The 24,874-nt window shown below is 43.5% G+C and overlaps 1 protein-coding gene and 1 non-coding gene across 2 annotated transcripts in view; both read left to right on the forward strand.

Moving 5' to 3' along the window:
- The window catches only part of GAN (gigaxonin), a 70,156-nt gene that overhangs the window by 21,833 nt on the left and 23,449 nt on the right, over positions 1-24,874 (forward strand). The window contains exons 2-3 of the mRNA XM_066348396.1: positions 19,218-19,332; positions 22,433-22,783. Coding sequence (XP_066204493.1) covers positions 19,218-19,332; positions 22,433-22,783 — 466 coding nt within the window. The remainder of the gene's footprint in view (positions 1-19,217; positions 19,333-22,432; positions 22,784-24,874) is intronic.
- LOC136381650 (small nucleolar RNA SNORA25) lies at positions 13,506-13,633 on the forward strand. Its single transcript, XR_010747133.1, has one exon. It is a non-coding gene; the product is annotated as a small nucleolar RNA SNORA25 (small nucleolar RNA).

Below are 24,874 nucleotides of genomic sequence, written 5' to 3' on the forward strand. Positions count from 1 at the left end.
AAACAAGCCCACTCAGGTTGAGGGATAAAATAATTGAGTGGTACCAAAGTGTCGAGATCTTGAAAGATGAAGAAAGACGGAAGAGCTGTCCGAGTGCAGAGGCATGGCTGCTAAAGCAGGTGGGACCTGGGATTGGATACCAGGACAGAGAAAGGACGCTATGGGGGAACTGGTGAAATTCGAATAAAGTCCATAGTGTATTCAATAGCATTGCACCAATATTTATTTCTTAGTTTTGATAATTGTATTATTTAAGATTATTTAAGCTATTAACATGAGTAGAAGCTAGACGGAGTATACAGAGGCTCTATAATACTTAAAAACTTTAGTATGAGTCTAAACTTATTTTAAAATAAAAAGATTTTTTAAAAAATCTTTTCATGAGCAGCTCCATTTCCCTCCAGGTAAAGTCCAGGCTCATTTGTGTGGTGGACAGGTCCTCCGGGAGTTGGCCCCTCTCCAGCCCCTGCCCCATATATACTATGTTACCTCCACTCTTCTTTCCAGCCTTCCCGAACGACCTGCGTTCTGTCATTCTTTGAATGTACAGCACTTGACTTCAGTGCCTTTGCTGTCCCCCTCCTTGGTGTAAAACTCTCAGCTGTGACCTGGGTTGGTGCCAGCTCTGTGAAGCCTTCTCTGCAGCCCTCCCAGGGAGCGGACTTTTCCCTCCCTGTACTTAGCGTAGCGCCTGCTTCCCAGTGTACAGATATTCACTGGTCGTGTCTCCTTGGTCTCCTCCAGTCTATGACAGTTCCTCAGTCTTCCTGAGTCTTGCATGGCCTTGGCACTTTGGTGAGTACAGGTCAGTTATTTTGTAGAGTGTCCCTCAACTTGGGTTTGTTTGATTTCTTACAGTTAGGTTGAGGCTGTGTATGCATTTTTGGTAAGAATCCCACAGGAGTGTTACCGCATCCTTCTCAGTGCATTCTGTCAGGGGCCCAAGATGTTATTTTGTCCCAACATTGGAACATTAGTTTGATCATGTGAGTAAACATGGTGTTCACCAGGTTCATCCACAATTATTTTTATAATTAATAAGTAAATTATGCAGCGATACTTCAAGACTGTCTGAATATACACGTACCTCAGAGATATTGCAGGTTTGGTGAATATCTCAATAAATGTGAGTCACATTGATTTTTTGTTTTCCTAGTGCATATAAAAGTTGTATTTATACTAGACTGCAGTCTAGTAAGTTGCAGTAGCATTATGTCTAAAAAATATACATGTATTAATTAAAAATAATTATTTGCTAATGATTGCTCACCATCATCTGAGCCTTCAGCAAGTCATACTCATTTTGCTGGTAGAGCGTCTTACCCTTCAATTTGTAAAAACCACGATGTCTGTGAACGTAGTGAAGTGAAGCGTGCCTGTATTCCTTCCTCTTCAACCTTCGCTTAGTAGTTTGGTTATCCTTCTGTTATTTGTTAGGAGAACTGCTAAATTTTAGGTTTAAGCAGCTGGGCAGAAAATAGTACCATTTCCTAAGATGGAGACTATGGGGGTGGGAAGGTGAAAGGAGCAGGCTTTCAGCAGGCTGGGATAAAAGAATGATTGTGGAACATGCAGACACTAGACCACGAACCATAATGCTACTAGAAATGGCTGCAGCATTTCCTTTTACTGACATGAAGCCCATGGTTAGAAGTGATGGCTTGTTAGTTCCTCAGGGGCCACCAACTAGTTGACATCCAATTTCTGAGTCCATCCCTAGTCCTTAATACTGTGCCTGGAACAGTGAAGGGGCTTGCTGTACAGAAGTCGTTTGTCTGACACTACAGTTTTATTGGTTTGGTCACACTTTACCTCTCCCTCCAGAGATTGCTGTGCTGCTGCCCGGTGTAATTAATGTAGCTTGGAGTTGTGCGTGTCCACAGTCCCTGTGATATTCTGTGTGTCCTGCCTTCTCTCCCTCCCACCCTGTCCCCCAAACACACATGCAAAGCGTAGCAGGTCCTGAGCCATTCCCCTGCTTAAGATGCAATTTGTACTTTCTGTGTTCTCTCTTCAGAAAATGTTCTCCTCCTTCAGATAAATTTCCCCTTGTTCAAATCACAGGACTCTCGAAGCCTGTGCTTTTGGTCTCATATTTCTTCCAGCTATTGATGTATTTGGAAGTGGTTACTCAGAGCCGATCAAAATACGAAGTGCTGTATTTCATCTTCAGAGTGGATGATGAGATATCAGGAGGGAAGTGGAAGACTTGATGAATCCTTTTGCATTGAGTAGTCAGGAGCAGGGCGATAGTCGGGAAGGACAGGGCTGTGGCCGAGGATCTGTGGGGTCGATGCCGCATCCTGTGTGGTGAAGCAGCTCTGCTTCAGCCTCCTTACCACAGGCCCCGCTGCTGGGATGACACCTGGACAGGAGCCTCTTCATCTTCCAGGAACCTTCCCTAATCTTTGAGTTTTCCATCCCTTGGCCACTCCTAATTTTTGGTGAGTAGAAGGCAATGAAGCGGAGTGAGATGGCGCACTAGGCAGTTAGGCCTGTTCACGAACTACAAGCCTCCTCGACAGCCAGTCTTAGAGTCCGTTGTCCTCAGCACAGAGCTGGGTTAGGGCATCCTGGACATCTGGGCAGCTTCGCAGCAGGGGAGCATTTGACACTCAGTTCTGGAACTGCTGACTACACAGCACACCCGTATTGGGTGCCTTGGCAAAGCCTCCCCTCAGTGTGGACAGCCAGCAGGTGCAGTGCAGGAAGGCTCACACTTGTTCTGCTGGTTAATAATGCCGTTTCTAAACCGTTGTGCTTGTTTTATTCGCGGGCCACTTTGCTTCAGCAGCTGACAGTGCAGCGATGAAAGCCACTGGTTCCCCAGCCTGGCTGTGTGCACTCTCAAGCCCATCCATGTTGATCAGGCGCCCACACACTTCCTGCCGTGTCGGGATGGAGCAGGAAACTGAACAGAGTCCCTGGTCCGTGGGTGTTGACAGTAAGCCAATGCAGTTTCTTAGATGGTGATACTTTCTCTGAAGAGGAATAAACCAGGGCAAGGAGAGTAGGTTATTTAGATAGCATGGTACCCAGGCTGCTCTTTGGAGGTGTTGCTGGAGCAGAGACCTGCAGTCAGTGAAGGGTTAAACCAGGTGATTTGGGGAGTGAGAGGTAGAGAGAACATACCCAGAGCACATTCCATGTGTCAGAATCAGCTGGGGAACTTCTTAAATATGCAGTCTTGAACCTGACTTAGTTGGTCTGGGGTGGGACCCAGAGATCGGGTGAAGCTCTTCAGAAGATTCTGAGGAGCCAGGTTGGGAAACTAGTCTTAAAACTCACTCAATTAGCCTGACCAGGAGGTGGCGCAGTGGATAGAGCGTCGGACTGGGATGCAGAGGACCCAGGTTCGAGACCCCGAGGTTGCCAGCTTGAGCGCGGGTTCATCTGGTTTGAGCAAAAGCTCACCAGCTTGGCCCCAAGGTCGCTGACTCGAGCAAGGGGTTACTCAGTCTGCTGAAGACCCACGGTCAAGCACATATGAGAAAGCAATCAATGAACAACTAAGATGTCGCAACGAAAAACTGATGATTGATGCTTCTCATCTCTCTTCATTCCTGTCTGTCTGTCCCTATCTATTCCTCTCTCTGACTATCTCTCTGTCTCTGTAAAAAATAAAAATTAAAAAAAACAACCAATTATAAAAAAAAACAACGCACTCAACTAATGAGTCATTCCAGGACCTATATGAGGATAAAATGTTGATAGTAAAGAAGTGAAAATTGTAATCTTTTTAGGTAAAAAGAATTGGAGGTAGAGAGAAATGAATAGAGGAAAATTAAAGGAAATAATGAAGGAAAAGAAATATTTTGAGTTTTCATTAGGATGCCACTCTTAGGGTCGTAACAGGAGGAATGTGGCCTCAGTTCTGCTTTTTCTGGACCACGTCCTGATCTAAGTGTTACCAATACTGGGCCGGTGGCAGTCACAGATGGGTCACGCAGCATCATGCCTGTGCTTTCCTGTGGCTGCGTCTCCTCACTCGCCCTGCCTTTGGGTGGCCCTGTTGGAAGAGCACGTCCGTGAAGAGACAGCCCATGTAGGTCCAGGTGTGGGAGGGGGCTTACCTAGAAGTCAGTGTGACACCTGGCTCACAACTCACCATGTGCCTCGGGGCTTCGCTGGGCCTCCCTCTGGGACACCAGTCATGTCTCAGACCTCTGTGTGAAGGCTCTTCCACGTGATGGAATTCTTGGGGGGCAGGAACCATGAGACAGTGGAAAAGCAGGCCATAGAAAGTCTTGTCATGAGAGGATGCCATGTTGATGGAAATATTACCTTCAAATTTACATTTTATTAAGTTGAAAATACATTTTTTTTTTTTCATTTTTCCGAAGCTGGAAATGGGGAGGCAGTCAGACAGACTCCTGCATGCGCCCGACCGGGATCCATCCGGCACGCCCACCAGGGGGCGATGTTCTGCCCCTCTGGGGCGTTGCTCTGTTGCATCCAGTGCCATTCTAGCGCCTGAGGCAGAGGCCACAGAGCCATCCCCAGCGCCCGGGCCATCTTTGCTCCAATGGAGCCTTGGCTGCGGGAGGGGAAGAGAGAGACAGAGAGGAAGGAGAGGGGGAGGGGTGAAGAAGCAGATGGGCGCTTCTCCTGTGTGCCCTGGCCGGGAATTGAACCCGGGACTCCTGCACGCCAGGCCGACGCTCTACCACTGAGCCAACCAGCCAGGGCCTGAAAATACATTTTTTAAAGTAGACTTTATTATTAGGGCAATTTAAGGTTCAGAGCAAAATTGAAAGGAAGGCACAGAGATTTCCCATATCCCCCAGTCCTCACATGCACAGCCTCCCCGTTTTCAACATTCCCCGCCAGAGGAGTACCTTGGTTTCAGTTGGTGAACCTGCACTGACATATCGTCACCCGACGTTCATAGATTACATCAGGCCTCACTGTTGGTGGGGTACCTTCTGTGGGTCTGGATAAATGTATGATGACATGCCTTCACCACTGCACCACGCAGAGTAGTGTCACTGCCCTAAAAATCCTCTGCCTTGGAGATCCTTTTTTGATGTAGTTTTTAGGAGCTCATGAAGACAAAGGGGGACGGGGCACCTATAAAACAGACTTCCCGTAGGAACATAAACTATTAGTTTGGCCTAAGTGGCAAATGCAGCAGGAAGCCCAAGCCCCTCTGCACACACCTCAGCGAGCCTGTGGCTACACCGTTTGAGGGCATAGGAATCATTTGGAACTGTCTGAGTCACGTCGTGAGTCATCCCAGAATATTGACTTCTTGAACATTACATTCTCTTGCATTCTATTTGATTACGTTTCCTTGATTTTATTGAAGATAAACTTTTGCATCAGACGGGAAGAAAAGTCACTTAGATTTATTCTTTGTCACTGTTAAATCAAGTCCTATTCTGTATGTCTAAAATGATTCTTGTAAGAGGAGGACCACACCTGATTATGAGTTGTTTTATGACATTTAGACACATTGAACTTTTTCAGCAGTTAGAAGCTAGTGATAAGAGGAATCTTTATTATATGTGGCTTAAGTGTCTGTTTGTCGCCGATAGCTTATTGGTTGCTTGCATAACTACTAGCCAATGGGGTGAAGTTGCCACGGCTGAACACAAATTGATCGGGTCAGGGGGAAGGTGAACATTTGTTTGCATTGGCAATCATCTGCTTTTGAAACAATTTAAGGCTGAACACAAATTGAGTGTGTCGGGGAAGGTGAACATTTGTTTGCATTGGCAATCATCTGTTTTACATAAAAACTACGTCTTAACGTAATTTCTTTTAAGAGTGCCTCCTAGAAAATACATCATTGAAGAGGAGAGAAAAGGAGCTAAAGCTGCACAAAAACGGCTTTCTCGACAAAAAGAAACCACTGAGCAGAGAAAGACAAGGCTTGCTTCAGTCGCAGAGCAAATGCGTCTTTCTCGGCAAAATGAGACTGATGAGCATAGAGAAACAAGGCTTGCCTCAGATGCAAGACAAAAAAACCTGTCTCTACAAAATGAGTCCCTTGAACAAAGGGGGAAACCCCGTGGGGCACTAAGCAAAGGGGCATCCTCGCCGCCTGCCCTGGGCAATTCAGTTTGAATTAGCAGACACCTTTGCACAAATCATTTTAATTACAATTTATAATATCTAGAACAGCGGTCATTTCGTATGACCGCCAGGCTTTCTAGTGTGTGTATAACCAACAGAGTACTTTGGCTCTATTATACTTATTTAAAAGTTGTAAAACTTTGAATAATACCAGCTTCTTTATTAGCTAGTAGCCGATAACTTTTTCTTATAAAACCTCTTTTTAGTGTTGTCAAGGGACAAAATGTGATTTTGTTGCACTTCTATTCAACTTTGGTAGAAAATAAATGCTTGTCCAGAGGATGATTGGAGGAAAAATAAACTTATTCCACAGGACCCAGAGAAGGCATGGATCCTGCGTGACTGGTTGAGTGGGCAGCACTCTGTCCCCAGGACTCCCAGGAGCCGTCTCCAGAGCAGTCCCTGCAGTCAGTCTGTGTGGCCTGTTTCAGCGGGTTAGCCCAGAAATGTTCAGGGAAGGAAGAGCTCCCAAATCACCTCGTTTAACCTCTTCTTTTTACAAAGGAGAAAACGGGCAGAGAGGGGAAATGTCTTGCCCTAGAAACAGAAAACTTGGGAAGAATGTGATGGGCATGGATATTTATATCTGAATACCTGAGGCCCAATTTTATCATACTCCTAGTTATTTCTAGTTTGTTCAAAGAACGTCATGAAATTTTCCAAGTGATATATTAAGATTGCTGCATTTTCTAGGAGAAGGTTTGTAAATTGACAATCACATAATAATAAAACAAAGATGTTGTGATATTTACTCTTGATCCTATAGCTTCCTGGGGCAGAGATAGAAAACATAGAAAAGAAGAGTTCATTTACCTCCTGTTACATATGGGGTAACTTTAGGAAAATACTGTCAGTTATTAACCCTTTTGCTTAGCTTTTTAAAAACTCATGAACTCCCTCAGCCCATTCCCTTGAATTCTCCGTTATATTTGGCAGAGGAGATAGGAGACAGTATGCAAGATGAGGAAATTCTAGATAAAAAGGGGAAAGCTATGGAGAAAATATGTTGGTCTAGAGGGGTGCTCAGAATAATTAATTGGTAGATATTGGAAAAATTAGCATATAAAAGTTAGGGTATTCACTGAAGGGAAGAAATGCAGTGATGCCTTGGTTTTCATCAATAATCTGTCTGAAAACAATCGGCAAAATCCGAGACTGACGAAAACCGAGGCAGTTATTTCCATATGAATCAATGTAAATCTAATTAATTCATCCTAGACACTCCAAAATACATACCAAAAACACATTTTATAGAGAATAAATGTAGTGTTTAATACTAAAAAACAATAAGAAATTAATATAAAATGAATATAAAAGACTAATGTAAAGAATAAATGAACATTTAACATGGCATTTACCTTTCTGAAGACTCTTCTTGGCATATGGAAGACTGCGAGGAGGGAGAGAGAGGTGCAGATACTTACACGCAGTAACACTTACATGTAATTGTAATACAGCTTAGTGCTCGACTTACGACCATGATTGGTTCCGACAGATCCGCCGTAACACGATTTGGTCATAAGTTGAGTAGGCTATATGTACAGTACTGTGAAATATTATATTTTATCATAATTTCCTTTCATTATTGTTATATATCAAAATTTTCTTTGTTCATTTTATGCCATTTGTATCATCTCTATACCATTTTGTTTCTTATTTTTACATTTGTCAGGTTTAAGTAAAACACTGCATTACCAGTACAACTGGTTTAATATTTGCAAAACATACAAAATTACAAAATACAGGTGCATACAAAAATACAAAATACAAGTGTAAAAAATACCATAGGAAACATTTTCCCAATTGCAAAACATATCAAAATATATAAACATGTATGAAACATTTTATTGGCCACTGGTGCTTAGCTGCAGATCATTGATGTCGTCATCTGAGGCAGCAGTTGGGGTTACTGGAGTTGTATTTTTCATAAACATGTGCGATCACATTCACTTTCTTTCCTCCTTTGTACTTGTTTATTTTTTTTTATTTTTGTATTTTTCTGAAGCTGGAAACAGGGAGAGACAGTCAGACTCCCGCATGTGCCCGACCGGGATCCACCTGGCATGCCTACCAGGGGTGACGCTCTGCCCACCAAGGGGCGATGCTCTGCCCCTCCGGGGTGTTGCTCTGCCGCGACCAGAGCCACTCTAGTGCCTGGGGCAGAGGCCAAGGAGCCATCCCCAGCGCCCGGGCCATCTTTGCTCCAATGGAGCCTTGGCTGCGGGAGGGGAAGAGAGAGACAGAGAGGAAGGGGGGGGTGGAGAAGCAAATGGGCGCTTCTCCTATGTGCCCTGGCTGGGAATCGAACCCGGGTCCCCCGCACGCCAGGCTGATGCTCTACCGCTGAGCCAACCGGCCAGGGCCTGTACTTGTTTATTGATTGCTTTCTCATATGTACCTGGACCAGGGGGTTACAGCAGAGCAAGTGGCCCCTTGATCAAGCCAGTGACCTTGGGCTCAAACCAGTGACCATGGGGTCATGTCTATGATCCCATGCTCAAGCCAGCGCCCCTGCACTCAAGCTGGTGAACCCATGCTCAAGTCGGATGAGCCCGCACTCATTTTTGTGTAGAGATCGATGGCCTTTCCGTCCTGGCAGGCTGAGGCATAAACAAAGACAATTTCCTCTTGGTAGACATCTTGGGAGGGGTTTGATGAAAAATATCCAAGACACAAAAACACAAATTGCTGTACCGAGTCTGGGATAACAGCTGAAATGGTGCATGTGGAGATGGTAGTGTTGCTGGAAGCTGGTCCTCACTGTCATACCCCAGCTTGCGCTGCCAGACGCGGAGCAGTCATGGCTAACGATTGTGGTCATAAAGTGGAATGGTCGTAAGTTGCACAGGTCGTAAGTCAATCAATATCTGTACTGTATTAGCACTCATAATCAATAAAGCTCAAAAACACAGGAAAGCAATGGAATTGTTTGGTTAGAAACGTGGGGTTATGGGGAGAAACAACACACTGAGCAGGAAAACGTGTGGGTCGCCCTTTGTTTTCACAAAATTAGCAGCGAGGTCACGTGGGCACGCTGACAAAATCTGAGGCAACTGACGAAAACCAAGACAATTTTTTCATGGAAAAAAATGACAAAAACCACCTGACCAGGCGGTGGCGCAGTGGATAGAGCGTCGGTCTTGGACGCGAAGGACCCAGGTTTGAGACCCCGAGGTCGCCAGCTTGAGCGCAGGTTCATCTGGTTTGAGCAAGGCTCACCAGCTTGAGCCCAAGGTTCCTGACTTGAGCAAGGGGTCACTTGGTCTGCCGGAGCCCCCTGGTCAAGGCACATATGAGAAATAAATCAATGAACAACTAAGGTGCTGCAACAAAGAATTGATGATTCTCATCTCTCTCCCTTCCTGTCTGTCCCTGTCTGTCTCTCTCTGGTCTGTCACACAAAAAAGAAATCGCCATAACTGAAGTCAACGAAAACCAAGGCATTACTGTATAAAACAATGGAACAAAAAGTAAAGGGATATGGCCCTGGTCGGCAAACTGTGGCTCTTTGGTCCCTTGAGTGTGGCTCTTCCACAAAATACCACGTGCGGGCGCTACCTCGATAAGGAATGTACCTACCTATATAGTTTAAGTTTAAAACATTTGGCTTTCAATCGTTGTACTGTTGATATTTGGCTCTGTTGACTAATGAGTTTGCCGACCACTGGCATATCTGATATGGAGATGTAGTTGGGGCAAAGTGAAGACAAAAAGGAATATAAAACAAGTTTATGAGCTTCCTAAACAAGAAAGGGATGCTGACTATCTAAGAAATGGAGGAAGTAACTCTGAATGACAATAGGTATGAACCAAGAGGCTTTCACAATATAGATGGGAGTGACTCTTACCTTCTAAGATTAGCAAGGACTAAAGACCAACTTTCACTATATTCTTGACAGATCACCCAGCCTACTAAGACATCACCTGCAGACAGGGAGTCTGTGAATTGTTAACCTGTTCATGTAGGTACACACATCAAGAGTAAAAATTTAGAACTCTGGTAGCAATTTGACAGTAATTTGAATCTAATATAATGGGAGCCTGTATTGTGTCTTTTTATTCCTGTGTCTTTCTTCTTCTGGATCTTCCTCACTGCTACGAACTGCAGCCACAGACAAGACAGTAGCAGATTTCGTGGGCCATTTTTATCTTGGACTTTTGGCTCACCGCTTCTTTATTTCAGGAACAAATGCCTCCAGGAGGAAGATGCCATGAACTGTATTGCATTTTTCTTTTTTTTGTAATACAGTTTTAACTCGATTCAGTTCTCTGAAAACCAGGTTGTTGCCTGGCCTGTGGTAGTGAAGTGAATAAAGTGTCAACCTGGAATGCTGAGGTTGCTGGTTCGAAACCCTAGGCTTACATGGTCAAGGCACGTAGGGGAGTTCAGGCTTCCTGTTCCTCTCCTCCTTCTCTCTCTCTCTCTCTCTCTCTCTCTCTCTCTTTCTTCTTTGTAAAATGAGTAAATAAAGTCTTTTTTAAAGAATTAAGATAAAAAACAAAAGAAAGATAACCTGGTTGTATATGAACTTGAGATTGATCCCTTCTAGGGTAATTTGCAGCAAGCGAAAGCCGCCCTCACCTGTCTTCATGTCCTGCAAAGGGAACTTGCCACATAGTTCAGGCTCAGGTTTGATGCTTTGCTTTTGGGCAGCTTATGTCTTTTTTCATTTTTATTATAATTCCTTTTTTTTTTTATTTCTCTGAAGTTGGAAATGGGGAGAGATAGACAGAATCCCGCATGCGCCTGACCGGGATCCACCCAGCACGCCCACCAGGGGGCGACGCTCTGCCCACCAGGGGGCGATGCTCTGCCCCTCTGGGGCATCGCTCTGTCGCGACCAGAGCCACTTTAGCGCCTGGGGCAGAGGCCAAGGAGCCATCCCCAGCGCTTGGGCCATCTTTGCTCCAATGGAGCCTCTGCTGCGGGAGGGGAAGAGAGAGACAGAGAGGAAGGAGAGGGGGAGGGGTGGAGAAGCAGATGGGCACTTCTCCTATGTGCCCTGGCCGGGAATCGAACCCGGGACCCCTGCATGCCAGGCCGATGCTCTACCACTGAGCCAACCGGCCAGGGCCTATAATTCCTTTTTATTGAGGTATAATTGACATACAACATTATATTAGTTTCAGGTGTACAACATAATGACTTGATATTTGTATATATTATGAAATTATCACAGTAAGTTAACATCCATCACCATACATCGTTTCAACTTTTGTTTTCTTGTGGTGAGAACTTGTAAAGTCTGCTCTCTTAGCTACTTTCAAAATAGTCATCTGGGATGGATTAGAATTACAAGACACCTCATGGATGATTGGAGAAGCATTGATTAGCTCCTTGCTTCTCAGTGGTATGTAGACCAGCAGCTTCTGTGTCATCTGAGAGCTTGTTACAAATGCAGACACTCGGGCCCCAGCCACAGACCTTCTGAACCAGAACCTGCATTTGACAAGATCCTGAAGAGTCGTATGAATGCTACAGTTTGAGAAGCCTGTGCCTCAGTCCTTTCTGTGTTGGAGAGTTGCAGTTATTAGAAAGCTCTTCCTCATACTAAGTCCAGTTCTGCCTCACTGTACCTGAGCTCGTGCAGAGAAAACCTCTCATGTGACAACACTTTAAATATTTTAAGAGTACTGTCAATTCAAAAACTTACTTTACTGACCTGTGGTGGCGCAGTGGATAAAGCATCAACTTAGAATGCTGAGTTCGCTGGTTCAAAACCCTGGGCTTGCCTGGTCAAGGCACATACGGGAGTTGATGCTTCCTGCTCCTCCCCATTCTCTCTCTCTCTCCCTCTCCCTCTCTCTACTCTCTAAAATGAATAAATTTTAAAAAAATCTTTAAAAAAAACAACAACTTACTTTACAGGTAATTATTGAGCATCTGTTCTTTGTAAACTGCCAGAATAGGTTGTAGGGTTACAGTTCTTGGCCTCAAGGAATTTAGTTTCGTAAAGGAGGTAGGAAAGGCAGTATTTACATAAATAGTACAATAAAAAATGGTGAACCCATAATGTCAAGTGCTGGGAAATTGATGGCAGGAGAAATTCTGCTTCCCTGCAGGGAGGTGAGAGTGAAGGTGCATCCTGTGGTGTGATGGAGTGATGTAGAAAACCTTTTTATGGAACTGGTGTTTGGATTGCAGTTGACCCTTGAGCAACACAGGTTTGAACTGCACAGGTCCACTCACATGTGGATTTATTTAAGTCAAGACATCTAGTACTGCCTGACCAGGTGGTGGCGCAGTGAATACAGCATCGGACTGGGATGCAGAGGACCCAGGTTCGAGACCCCGAGGTCGCCAGCTTGAGCGCGGGCTCATCTGGTTTGAGCAACAGCTCATTAGCTTGGACCCAAGGTCGCTGGCTCGAGCAAGGGGTTACTCCATCTGCTGAAGGCCCGCGGTCAAGGCACATTTGAGAAAGCAATCAATGAACAACCAAGGTGTTGCAACACGCTACGAAAAACTAATGATTGATGCTTCTCATCTCTCCGTTCCTGTCTGTCTGTCCCTATCTATCCCTCTCTCTGACTCTCTCTCTGTCTCTGTTAAAAAAAAAAAAAAAAGATATTTAGTACTGTAAATGTATTTTCTTTTCCTTGTGATTTTCTTAGGCGAATATATGTATATAATGGATATTATATACAAGATATGTGTTAATCAACTGTTTATGTTACTTGTAAGGCTTCCTGTCAACAATAGTCTATTACTAGTTAGGTTTTAGGGGAATGAAAAGTCATACACAGACTTTCAATTGTGTGGGGGTCGTTGTCCTTAACCCCCCCCCCCCCAGTCTTTAGCAGATGGGTGGGAATCAGATGTGCACAGAAGGTATCAGTGCAGAGGTCAAAGGCAGCATACAGCAATGGGAAAGTTTGAGAGTAGCTGCAACAGTCTGAATTTAAGCCACAATTAAGATAAAGCTTTATAATTTACCTTCATATGTTTAGAGACTTTGTACAGTGATTTATTTTTCATGGACTTTGAAAAGGATCGGGTTTTATAGAAGTCTGAAATGGTCATATTAAAAGGAAAAAGAGCCTCTTTTTCTGTTCTCTTAGCCATGGTCTTATACCCACTGAGAGAAAACTGTACTCTTTTTTAAAAGGGATCCTTTACCATTGTAAAAACATATGACAGTATAGTTATCTTTAAAAAACAAACCAATCCAGTCACATGGTTCAAAAATCAAAAGGGGCAACAGTGAATGGTCTCCTTGTAACCACGTTGCCTGCCGGCCCGGGCTGCCCTCCTCCCACCACGGCCACAGCCCACGCGGAGGCACCTCCCACTCTTGTTGAACATGATTTACTTTAAAATACAACAACTCTAATTCTAGGTTGAGGCCCCTCTATCTGAACTTGTTTTGGAGCCTTTAAACCACACAGTAACCAGAACAAAGAAAGTTTAATATAAAGTATTATTTAGGTCATTTCAAAGAGAGCTTATGGGGAGCAAAACCAGGAGCTCTTAACGCTCTGACCTAAGGTGGAAGTTCTCCATGGCACCTAATAGACACACAATAGTGCTGTGTTTTCCTGAGGCAATATAAGATTTTTTAAAAAAGATTTGATTTATTGATTTTATGGGGAAAGGGTGGGTAGTGAGAAGTATCAATTCATAATTGCCTCACTCTAGCTGTTCATTGGCTGCTTGTCGTATGTGCCTTCACCAGGCAAACCCAGGGTTTCAAATGACGACCTCAGCCTTCCAGGTCAACACTTGATCCACTGAGCCACCACAGGCCAGGCACAATAAATAAGTGTAAAAAAAAAAAAAAAGAATTACTCATGATAGGAGATTGGAGTATGAGGGATTGCCTAATAATAAGTATAGAAATCTCTAAAAAATATAGGAGTCACTGATATAAGCAGCCGTCACCCCCAAGGCTGAGCTCTAGACTGTTTTGGACAGGGCACACACAGCTCAGGCTCGCTGTGTGGCAGAGAAGCCACACTGGTGGGACTTGCTTTAAATCAGCCCTCCGGAATCTGTCCTTTAAGGTGCCTGGGAAAGCTATTCATGGAGAGGATCTCCCCAGAAACCTTCTACAAACTTCCTGAAAGAGATTCTGGAGGAAAGTCAGGGTGCTGCTGGCAGCTGTGCGCTCTGGGAGCCTGATGTGGAAGTGCAGGTGGTGGTGGAGGAGCCCACTGAGCTGCTTGCTGTACGAGAGCCAGGAAGCAGAACTCTTTCCCCGCAGTGTCTTCCTAGCGCCCTCTACTGAAAACCTTAGCATTATGCAAGTTGACAAAAGGATGATTATTTTAAAAGGCTCAGATCCATTTTCACAGAGCATGCAAAAAGGGTGAAGTTGGATCTGAGAATCAGCATGTTGAAACCATCACAGTGACTTAAAAATACAAATAGCCATGGCATCCCAAGGAAAACATTAGAAGACATGTCTGCTACCAAAAATACAATAGTATGTGATATACTTCAGAGCTAAGTATTAATGTTTTGGGTATTATTCATGCCACTTATGCTATTTTTCTCTCATTGAGAATTGACTGAAAAATATTTTGCAGTTTTAATGAAGTGTCACGCATATAGATAAAGCTGGGGTTCAGCAAGAAGAAATGAAATACCTTTTGAGTAAAACTATTAGTTCAATAGAAACTCCAGAGGCAAGAATAGCAGATATGAACTATAGGGAGGAAACAAAGTTGTCTGAATATCCTCTTTATACCTTTAGATCGTTACATCAGTTTCATCTTCAAGGTCTTCTACTGGCACGAGAATCTACTGGCTTTCTTCTACTGGTACATAGCTGTTATTCTAACACCGTTCTTCATTGTTCCCTCCTTAATATCCAGGATCGTTCTCTTTCTTGATGCACTGCCTTGTTTGTTGGGGCACATTTTCCAACATCGTTCTGAGAAAGGTTACGCGAGACCATGTATAGCTGAAAATGTCTATTCTATGCTTACATTTAATTGATAGTTTGTCTGGTTATAAAAAAATCTAGGTTGGAGATATTTTTGTTCAGAATTTTGATTTCCCCATTGCTAGTTATCTTCTATTTAGAAGTGTGAAGCCATTCTAATTCCTATTCTCTTCTGTGTAACCTGTTTCTCTTTCTTGAAGCTTAGAAGAATTTTTTCGTTTTCATTATTCTGAAGTATTATGATGATATGCCTTGGAAAGGGGCCACTTCACCCACTGTTATGAGCACTTAAGAATATTCTCTTTCACAGAGGCATCCCTGTTTTTCAGATGGTCAACCTTCTGGACTGATCTTTCCATTTTCTTAACTTGTCTTCCTACCTTCTACATTTGTCTTTTTGCTTTCTTTTCTGTGAAATTTATACATCTTTTCTTTTTTTTTTGTTTGTATTTTTCCGAAGCTGGAAACAGGGAGGCAGTCAGACAGACTCCCGCATGCGCCAGACCGGGATCCACCCGGCATGCCCACCAGGGGGCGATGCTCTGCCTATCTGGGGCTTCACTGCGCTGCAACCAGAGCCATTCTAATGCCTGAGGCAGAAGCCACGGAGCCATCCTCAGTGCCTGGGCCAACTTTGCTCCAGTGGAGCCTTGGCTGCGGGAGGGGAAGAGAGAGACAGAGAGGAAGGAGAGGGGGAGGGGTGGAGAAGCAGATGGGTGCTTCTCCTGTGTGCCCTGGCCAGGAATCGAACCCGGGACTCCCGCACACCAGGCCGACACTCTACCACTGAGCCAACCAGCCAGGGCTATACATCTTTTTATTTTGACATTGTATTTAAAATTTTTTCTCACAGCCCTTGAAGTTTTTTTGTTATCCTTGAATGTTTCTTGAAGCATACTGTTATTGTTTCATAGGCACAATATCCTCTTTTCTCTCTGGGAATATTAATGAGAGGTTTTCTTTTTTCCTTGACTTTTCATTTTGCATAATTTTACACAGAGCTTTCTTTTTTTCTGTTTTGGTTTCTCTTGTTGTTTCTCAGACATCTGTTGAGTTCTGTTTGCTCAATTTTAAGAGTGGGGCTCTAAAGCAGAATTTCTTAACCAGTGCTAAGAAAACAATGTTGTAGGTGTGTGAAGAGGATGATGGTGTGAGCCTAGGGTGTCTGGGCAACATCTAGAGAGGCTGGGCCCCCTGTCCACCTCTGGCTTACACTCGGCTTCATTCATCTACCCCAGAGTAAGATTACATTTTCTATGAGCGGTGTGACGTGAAGTTTCAGAAGCGCTGCTCCAGAATATATTAGAAGTTCAGAGCCCGTAGGTTAGGTTATTTTTTTTTTTATCTTTTTTTTTTTTTTTGTATTTTTCCGAAGCTGGAAACAGGGAGGCAGTCCAACAGACTCCCGCATGTGCCCAACCAGGATCCACCTGGCACGCCCACCAGGGGGCGATGCTCCGCCCATCCAGGGCGTCGCTCTGTCGCGACCAGAACCACTCTAGTGCCTGGGGCAGAGGCCAAGGAGCCATCCCCAGTGCCCGGGCCATCTTTTGCTCCAATGGAGCCTTGGCTGAGGGAGGGGAAGAGAGAGACAGAGAGGAAGGAGGGGGAGAGGTGGAGAAGAAGATGGGCGCATCTCCTGTGTGCCCTGGCCGGGAATCGAACCCGGGACTTCTGCACGCCAGGCCGACACTCTACCACTGAGCCAACTGGCCAGGGCCAGGTTAGGTTATTGACTATGAGTTTCACTATTGCATAATCAAGCTAGATCATTTTCTCGGGGCATATCTATGTCCATATCTTGAGGTCTGTGCTTTTGGGCTAATCAAATCCTCCAAAAACGTCTTCCAGGTTTTTTGCATGGAGGATATAGGACTGGCTTTCAGCAATTTAGGAGCAGAATTGAGAAAAAAAGACTGATAATTTTAGCACTCAGTATGTAAACACTCAGTTTTTCTTTTTCTGTGTGTGTGTGTGTGACAGAGACAGAAAGAGGGACAGATAGGGACAGACAGACGGGGGGGGGGGGAGATGAGAAGCATCAGTTCTTCATTGCAGCACCTTAGTTGTTCATTGATTGCTTTCTCATGTATGCCTTGACCGGGGGCTACAGCAGAGTGAGTGACCCCTTGCTTGAGCCAGCAACCTTGGATTCAAGCTGGTGAGCCTTGCTCAAACCAGATGAGCCTGCGCTCAAGCTGGCAACCTTGGGGTTTCAAACCTGGGTCCTCTGCTTCCCAGTCCGATGCTCTATCCATTGCGCCACCACCGGGTCAGCCTAAACGCTCAGTATTTCATACAGTACACCTACCCTTAAATGTGACTGATACTGCCCTGCCCATAGACCCACCCTCAGTTTTGTGCTTCAGAATATAAATCACTTACCATCCATTGGAGTGGCGGAGAGCCTTACTAACCTGTGTGGGAGAGTTGTGTATATGTGTGGAAGAAGGATCTGGGAATTCAATTGTGTCTTCAGACTTTGTCAACCCATTCTTCTATTTTAAGCTCATCTTTTATGCCTCCCCTCCTTCCACAGGTTTCCCATATTACCAATTCCGATGCTTTGGGCAGGGGAGGGAGTGTCTTAAGTGCAATTTAGGCTGTGTCTTAGCTTTCCTCTGCTAAATTAGGACTATCTTTAGACCTTGGTTAAGGTACCAGTTCTTAAACAAGACACAGAAGGCATTGACCATGAAAAATTATTCTTCAAATTCTTCATCACCTTCAGAGAAGTATCAAGTTTCCCAAGAGATTAATATCAAGAATGTAATAACTTCTCCACCTCAATGTGAGGAAGGCAGTGAACTGAATAAAAAACTGAAGAAGAGCCTGACCAGGGGGTGGCGCAGTGGATAGAGCATCGGACTGGGATGCAGAGGACCCAGGTTCGAGACCCTGAGGTCACCAGCTTGAGTGCAGGCTCATCTGGTTTGAGCAAAAGCTCACCAGCTTGGACCGAAGGTCACTGGCTAAAAATAAATAATTATTTCGGTCTGTTGAAGGCCCACTGTCAAGGCACATATGAGAAAGCAATCAATGAACAACTAAGGTGTCACAACAAAAAACTGACGATTGATGCTTCTCATCTCTCTCTGTTCCTGTGTGTCTGTCCCTGTCTATCCCTCTCTCTGACTCTCTCTCTGTCTCTGTAAAAAAAAACAACAAAAAAAACAACAACAAACAAAACTGAAGAAGAAACTTGAACTGAACACGTGTTTCACAGAAGAGAAAACTTGTGACCACAAACATACAAAGAGATGTTCAGCACCTGGATCATGAGGGAAACACCGATCACAACCCAGTGGAGACCGTATTTCTCTTACTAGATTGGCAGAATTTAGGAATATGACAGATTCAAATGTTGTAGAGTTTGTGGGTCCACAGATACTCTTATGCATACCAGATGAGGCTGTAAACTGCTCTAACTACTTTGGAGAGTAATTTATTTAACATTATCTCATACTTTGGAGAATAATTTAGCATAATTCTATTCCCAGGGGTACAGCCAAGGGAAATTTGACTTGCCTAATACAAAAAGAGACATGTACAAGAACAGTCATAGCAATACTATTCGCAATACCAAAAACCTGGAAATGGCCCAGAGGCCCAGGAAGGTGGACTGTTATCCCGCAGAAAGAACAAAGTACCAGTGTGATATGTGGCAGTATAAATGACTTAGCAGTATAATGTTAAATGGGGGGGAGCCCCAGAAGATTAGACAGCATGAAACCCTTTTATAAAATTTAAGAAACTTATTATTATCTGTATACATTTATTCACTTATAATATATGTGTCATGGATATAATAAGAAGTTTCTATACATTATATATTTAATGAATAAATTGGGTTAGAAGCAGGTTATTGTGAGGGTTATAGCTTTTGTTTTGGGTGAGAGATTTGTGGGTTTCCTGTTACATTTTTGAAAATAATTGATAATTAAATACATGGAAAGATAAAGTGAAACACCTGGGGTTCCCTAGGTGAAGTAGCGATCCTTGTTCACATGTATCTTAGTTCTTTGGTTGTCTGTCTGGTTTCTTTAAGAAGTAGCAGTCTGAATCCTAGAACAAATGTTTAGGTGTGAAAAGTCATAAAATATGTATTGATCTGCAGTGAACAAATTGAGTTTTCTAGGCAGGGCTTACATGCTGATAATTTTCATATACTATATATAGAGTATTTAGTGTATAACTCTTTATACCTATTTGTTCTTTCATAGAAATTTTACATTTTTTTCCCTTTCTTAGGACAAAGTTAAACTATAATCCTCCAAAAGATGATGGATCAACCTATAAGATTGAACTTGAAGGGATATCGGTAATGGTTATGAGAGAGATCCTGGATTACATCTTCAGTGGGCAGGTATGAGACACAAAGGAAGGAAGACTAAGTTGAAGCTTCTCAAGCTCAGGGTGAGGGTCTCCCTTCATCCATCTGTGACCACGTAACACTTCATCTTCATCGTCTGTCACTGTGTGCTTTACCAGCACCGCCTACTGCTCATGGCGCCCAGACGCATTCTTTTGAGGCTCTGCTCTTACAGAAAGGAGATGAAGTAAGATTTTACCCAGTCCCCGATTTTGAGTTTACCATCCAGAGCTCCACCTTCCAGCAGTGAGATGTGAAGAACACGGGATGCTCCCTTCACTGCTGTCCTTTTGTTTTTAAATGTTAATTTCAATTTTGCTTTTTACCCATTTCATTGAGGAACTCAGTCTGTCTTCATAGCTTAGAAATGGGAGCCTTCCTTGGGCATGGGACAGTTCTTTGGTAGAAATAGTGCGTTCTAGACTCGCACAAATGGCAGGCACCTGCATGGTATTCGTGACGCCTTGGACCTGTTGCCTGAGCAGGACCGACATCCCTGAACCACCCCCAATTTTTCTTTTTTTTTTTGCATTTTTCCGAAGCTGGAAACGGGGAGGCAGTCAGACAGACTCTCGCATGCGCCCGACCAGGATCCACCCGGCATGCCCACCAGAGGGCAATGCTCTGCCCATCTTGGGGCGTTGCTCTGCCACAATCAGAGCCATTCTAGCACCTGAGGCAGAGGCCACAGAGCCGTCCTCAGTGCCCGGGCTAACTTTGCTCCATTGGAGCCTTGGCTGCAGGAGGGGAGGAAAGGGATAGAGAGAAAGGGGATGGGAAAGGGTGGAGAAGCAGATGGGTGCTTCTCCTGTGTGCCCTGGCCAGGAATCGAACCTGGGACTCCTGCACGCCAGGCCGATGCTCTACCACTGAGCCAACTGGCCAAGGCCTTTTTTTTTTTTTTTTTTTACAGAGACAAAGAGAGAGAGTCAGAGAGAGGGATAGGTAGGGACAGACAGACAGGAACAGAGAGAGATGAGAACCATCAATCATCAGTATTTTGTTGCAACACCTTAGTTCATTGATTTCTTTCCCATGTGTGCCTTGACCGCGGGCCTTCAGCAGATCGAGTGACCCCTTGCTTGAGCCAGTGACCTTGGGTCCAAGCTGGTGAGCTTTGCTCAAACCAGATGAGCCTGCGCTCAAGCTGGTGACCTCAGGGTTTCAACCTGGGTCCTCTGCATCCCAGTCCGACGCTCTATCCACTGCGCTACCGCCTGGTCAGGCCACCCCCAATTCATTCTTTCTGATTTCTCTACTTCCTCTACCCACTTATGTTTCTGATGACTTAATGAAACCTGGGAGGACAGAGATAAGTGATTAGACTTCTTTCCTTTCCTTTGCTCTCTTCCAGCGCCCACCTACTATTATGTGATTTAAAGTATAGCATGATGACTCATAAAAAACATCTTAGGTGTGAACCAGAGCTCATTTTTTTTGTTTCGTTTTTAACAGGAAGAAGTTAGTGAGAATGCTTTTATCTTGACTCAGTTTGAGAGCTTGTTTCTTACTCTCTTCTTTATTCCTTCTTCATCTTATGTTACTTTTCCTTTGTCTAAGACTCTGTCTCCTACATGTTTCTAAGTATTCTGAGTGTGCTGCTTACTTTCTCTAAATATATTCATTCTCTCTAGAGTCAAACACAGTAATTGTCATTCTTTTTCAAGTTTTTGGTTTAGTTTCATGATGTCATCTCCTTTTCTCTAAACACTAAGTGGTGGATGTGTGGATGTTATGTTGTGTGTTGTATAATTGTTAAAAATAAATGGATTTAAACTAATTTTGGGACAGCCTTTAAAATACTGGAGATAACTCTGTAGCATCACAAAACTGGGCTTCGAATCAACCTCTTATCTAACTTGTAAAATCAATTCAGCAGCAGTTATGACAAGTTATAAGCAAAGAAGATCTTGTTCATGTTAAGGCTTAAATTTGAAACTTAAAACCTTATTTACAAGTTCTGTTCTCAATTTACATTAATTGTGATTTTTAAAACCATAGTTACAAGATAAGTTATAACAAATTCCTGATTTGGCAGTATAGTTTTGTTGAGACGGATGGTTTTTTTTAACATGCCTACATTTGAGTAGTCTACAGCTCTCTGGTGTCGTGGGGCTAAATTTAATGTGTTGTGTAAATGGGGAGTTTCTGTGTACTTGTAGCTCACTCCGTGCACTTTCCACTTTTGTTGCTCGTTGTCTAAGGTGATTGGCAGTTACACATTCTTTTTTTGTATCTGTGGTACACAGTGTGTAAAGCATAGTAAAACGTTTTTTGCTGTGCTCTACTCTGAAATCTCCCCTTCACATTTCCAAATGGAGGATGCGTACCCGTTCTTGGGAGAGTCTGGACCACTTGTGATCATGGCAATATCTTAGAGGCCTGTTTCTTTACATCACCTTACTGTTGAATGGAAAAACTGTCAAGTGGGTGGAGAAGCATTAATCAGAAAACTGAATAAAATTAAAGTACATGTTCAGTATGATTTTTGAACTCTTCTATTAGGGATTCTTTCCAGAAAGCAGCTTTGGGGCCATATTGTATCTGTTGCGCCGAGCCGGGTACAATGTTTGGGATTCAGGTGAGGTTTCTGAGGTGGCGCATGCCCCCTTTCTCCAGAGGGTTTGCATTCTGTGTGGCGTACCATTTGGCAAAGGAGTGAATTTATATATTGGAGGAAAGATTTTCTACAGTTCTGGTGCTACTATTTGAAGAAATCACCTTCAGTTTGCCATAGAATACAGAACTTTCAATTTCCTGATCTTTGACTCACTTAAGGTTTTTCTCTAAATTAAATATAGTAGTGAGCAACTGATAGTTCACCTTAAAGAGCTGTTGGTAGTTAACACTGGTAAAGCAAGGGACGTGGTAGGACAAGTTAATCAGCCACACCCTGTTTATGTTGTTCCGGGGTTCCCTGGGGCCCTCAAACTCTTCTTGAAAAAAGTACTGTATTAAACCATATGAAATTTTCAGTATCTGATCATCTTTGACCTACAAAAATGGAGCTTTCATGTGGCTCAGCCTAATAGATTTGTGGTTTGGGTTTTAAATATATACATTTTAATATAAAATATTTATGATATTCTTATAGATCCGGCTAAACGAAGATACCATCCAAGATGTTGTACAGGCAGCAGACCTGCTCCTACTGACGGATCTTAAAACTCTGTGCTGCGAGTTTTTAGAAGGCTGCATTGCTGCCGAGAACTGCATCGGGATCCGTGACTTCGCACTTCATTACTGCCTGCACCACGTTCATTACCTGGCCACGGAATACCTGGAGACCCACTTCCGTGATGTCAGCAGCACAGAAGAATTCCTAGAACTGAGTCCTCAGAAGCTTAAAGAAGTGATTTCTCTTGAGAAATTAAACGTTGGCAATGAAAGATATGTATTTGAGGCAGTAATTCGATGGATAGCACATGATACAGAAATAAGAAAGGTACCTATAGTTTATAATGTGGTCTAACTTTGCTTTTTTGCTTATTTCATTGATTTAATTATTTTTAATTCAATTTATTGATGTCTTTCTTCTTCAACTGGAAAGACTTGTAAAAGCAAGATCTAAAAGGTATCTGTAAAACATCTTCTCATAGGATTATTAAAGCAGTTGGTATTTCAGACCAGTCTACAAAAGCCTATGTAGCAATGAAAATATGACATAATATCCTCTGAATGTTGCTTTTCATGGGAAAATGCACTTCAAGCTTAAGCTGGAGGTTATATGTAGAATTGCAGCATCTCCACTTGTGCTTTTATCATTCATCCTTCTGACTTTGTTGGGCCAACCGCTACAGCAACTCTGATGCGGGCAGCAGGGCAAGAGGGCACTTGACACTCTGGCAGAGGTGTAAGGGCTGTAGGCTGTCCCTGGAGTGATTAACACCATTCTGGAGAAAGCGGGAGAGCGCCCTGGAGTTCTCATGACTCCAGGGCGCTCGTAAGTCGAGCGCTAGCTGTACTTCAAATACAGCTAGCGCTTGACTTACGACCACGATTGGTTCTGACAGACCGGCCATAACACAATTTGGTTGTAAGTTGAGTAGGCTATATGTACAGTACTGTGAAATGATGTTATAAAATTTTTTAAGTCATATTTTATCATAATTTTCTTTCATTGTTATATATCATAATTTTCTTTGTTCATTTTATGCCATTTGTATCATCTCGACACATTTTGTTTTCTTATTTTTACATTTGTCAGGTTTAAGTAAAACACTGCATTACCAGTATAACTGGTTTAATATTTGCAAAGACAATTTCCTCTTGGTAGACATCTTGGGAGGGGTTTAATGAAAAATATCCAAGACACAAAACACAAATTGCTGTACCGAGTCTGGGATAACAGTTGAAATGGTGCACGCGGAGATGGTAGTGCTGCCAGAAGCAGAGATGGTAGTGCTGCCAGAAGCTGGTCCGCACTGTCGTACGCCCGCTGGGCAACGCTTGCGCTGCCAGACGTGGGCAGTCCTAGCTAGCGATTGTGGTCGTAAAGTCGAATGGTCATAAGTTGCATAGGTCATAAGTCACTCAATATTTGTAGGAAGGTTTTGGGAGTGACAGCCTGGGAGGGAAGAAGGGGTCTTAGAGAATATCAGGCTTTAGATCCAAATTGTTAATACATTGAGGGAGGAGCAAAATCACAGGGCTTTAAGTCCAATACATATAAATTAGATACTAGCTTTAATTACTATATTCACAATGAAAAATTAGGTTTTAGAGAAGTTTTGGAAATGTACAATATAGAGGAGTTTTGAAATGTACAATTGGCATTATTAATTGTTCTTGATAACTATTGACTTGTTTTTTCTGTTTTATTTGTGTTTTGTTTTCTTTTGTTTTTAGGTGAGAGGAGGGTAGATAGAGAGACAGACTCCCGCATGCGCCCTGACCAGGATTCACTCAGTGACCCTGTCTGTGGCAGATGTTCAAGTATTGAGCTATTTTTAGCACCTGAGGCTGATGTGCTCAGACCAAGGAAGCTATCCTCAGTGCCTGGGGCCACCCTCGAACCAGTCGAGCCACTGGCTGTGGGAGGGGAAGAAAACAAAAAAGGAGAGAGGGAGAGGGAGAGAAGCAAATGATCACTTCTCCTTGTGCCCTGACTGGGAATTGAACTCAGGACATCCATATGTTGGGCTGATGTTTTATTCACTGAGCCACTGGCCAGGGTCTTGACTTATGTTTTAATGGTTATATTGTAATTTTTTTTAATTCTGTAGATCCATTAGTATGTTCAGAAGCTACACTTGTAGTCGCAGCACAGACAGTTAATATTCTATTTTCTACATCAGTTGGGTAAGTTAGGGAAGGAGATAAAAGTTTCCAGCTTGCTGCCATTCCCTGACACTGCCTTCAGTAGCTTCTCCCTTATCTTGTGTTAAAGTGATAAGGGTGCTAAGGTTTACTGACTGCTGGGGAAAGAGGCAGGTTGTCATCCTGTGGCTAATCTGAGCATGAGACTATAAAGATTGTTGCCTTTTAATACTCAGGTATAGAAGAGTGTACCTTAAAATGATAGTTGCAGAACCAA

The sequence above is a fragment of the Saccopteryx leptura genome, chromosome 9 (assembly GCF_036850995.1).
Source record: "Saccopteryx leptura isolate mSacLep1 chromosome 9, mSacLep1_pri_phased_curated, whole genome shotgun sequence".
Taxonomy (NCBI): Eukaryota; Metazoa; Chordata; class Mammalia; order Chiroptera; family Emballonuridae; genus Saccopteryx; species Saccopteryx leptura.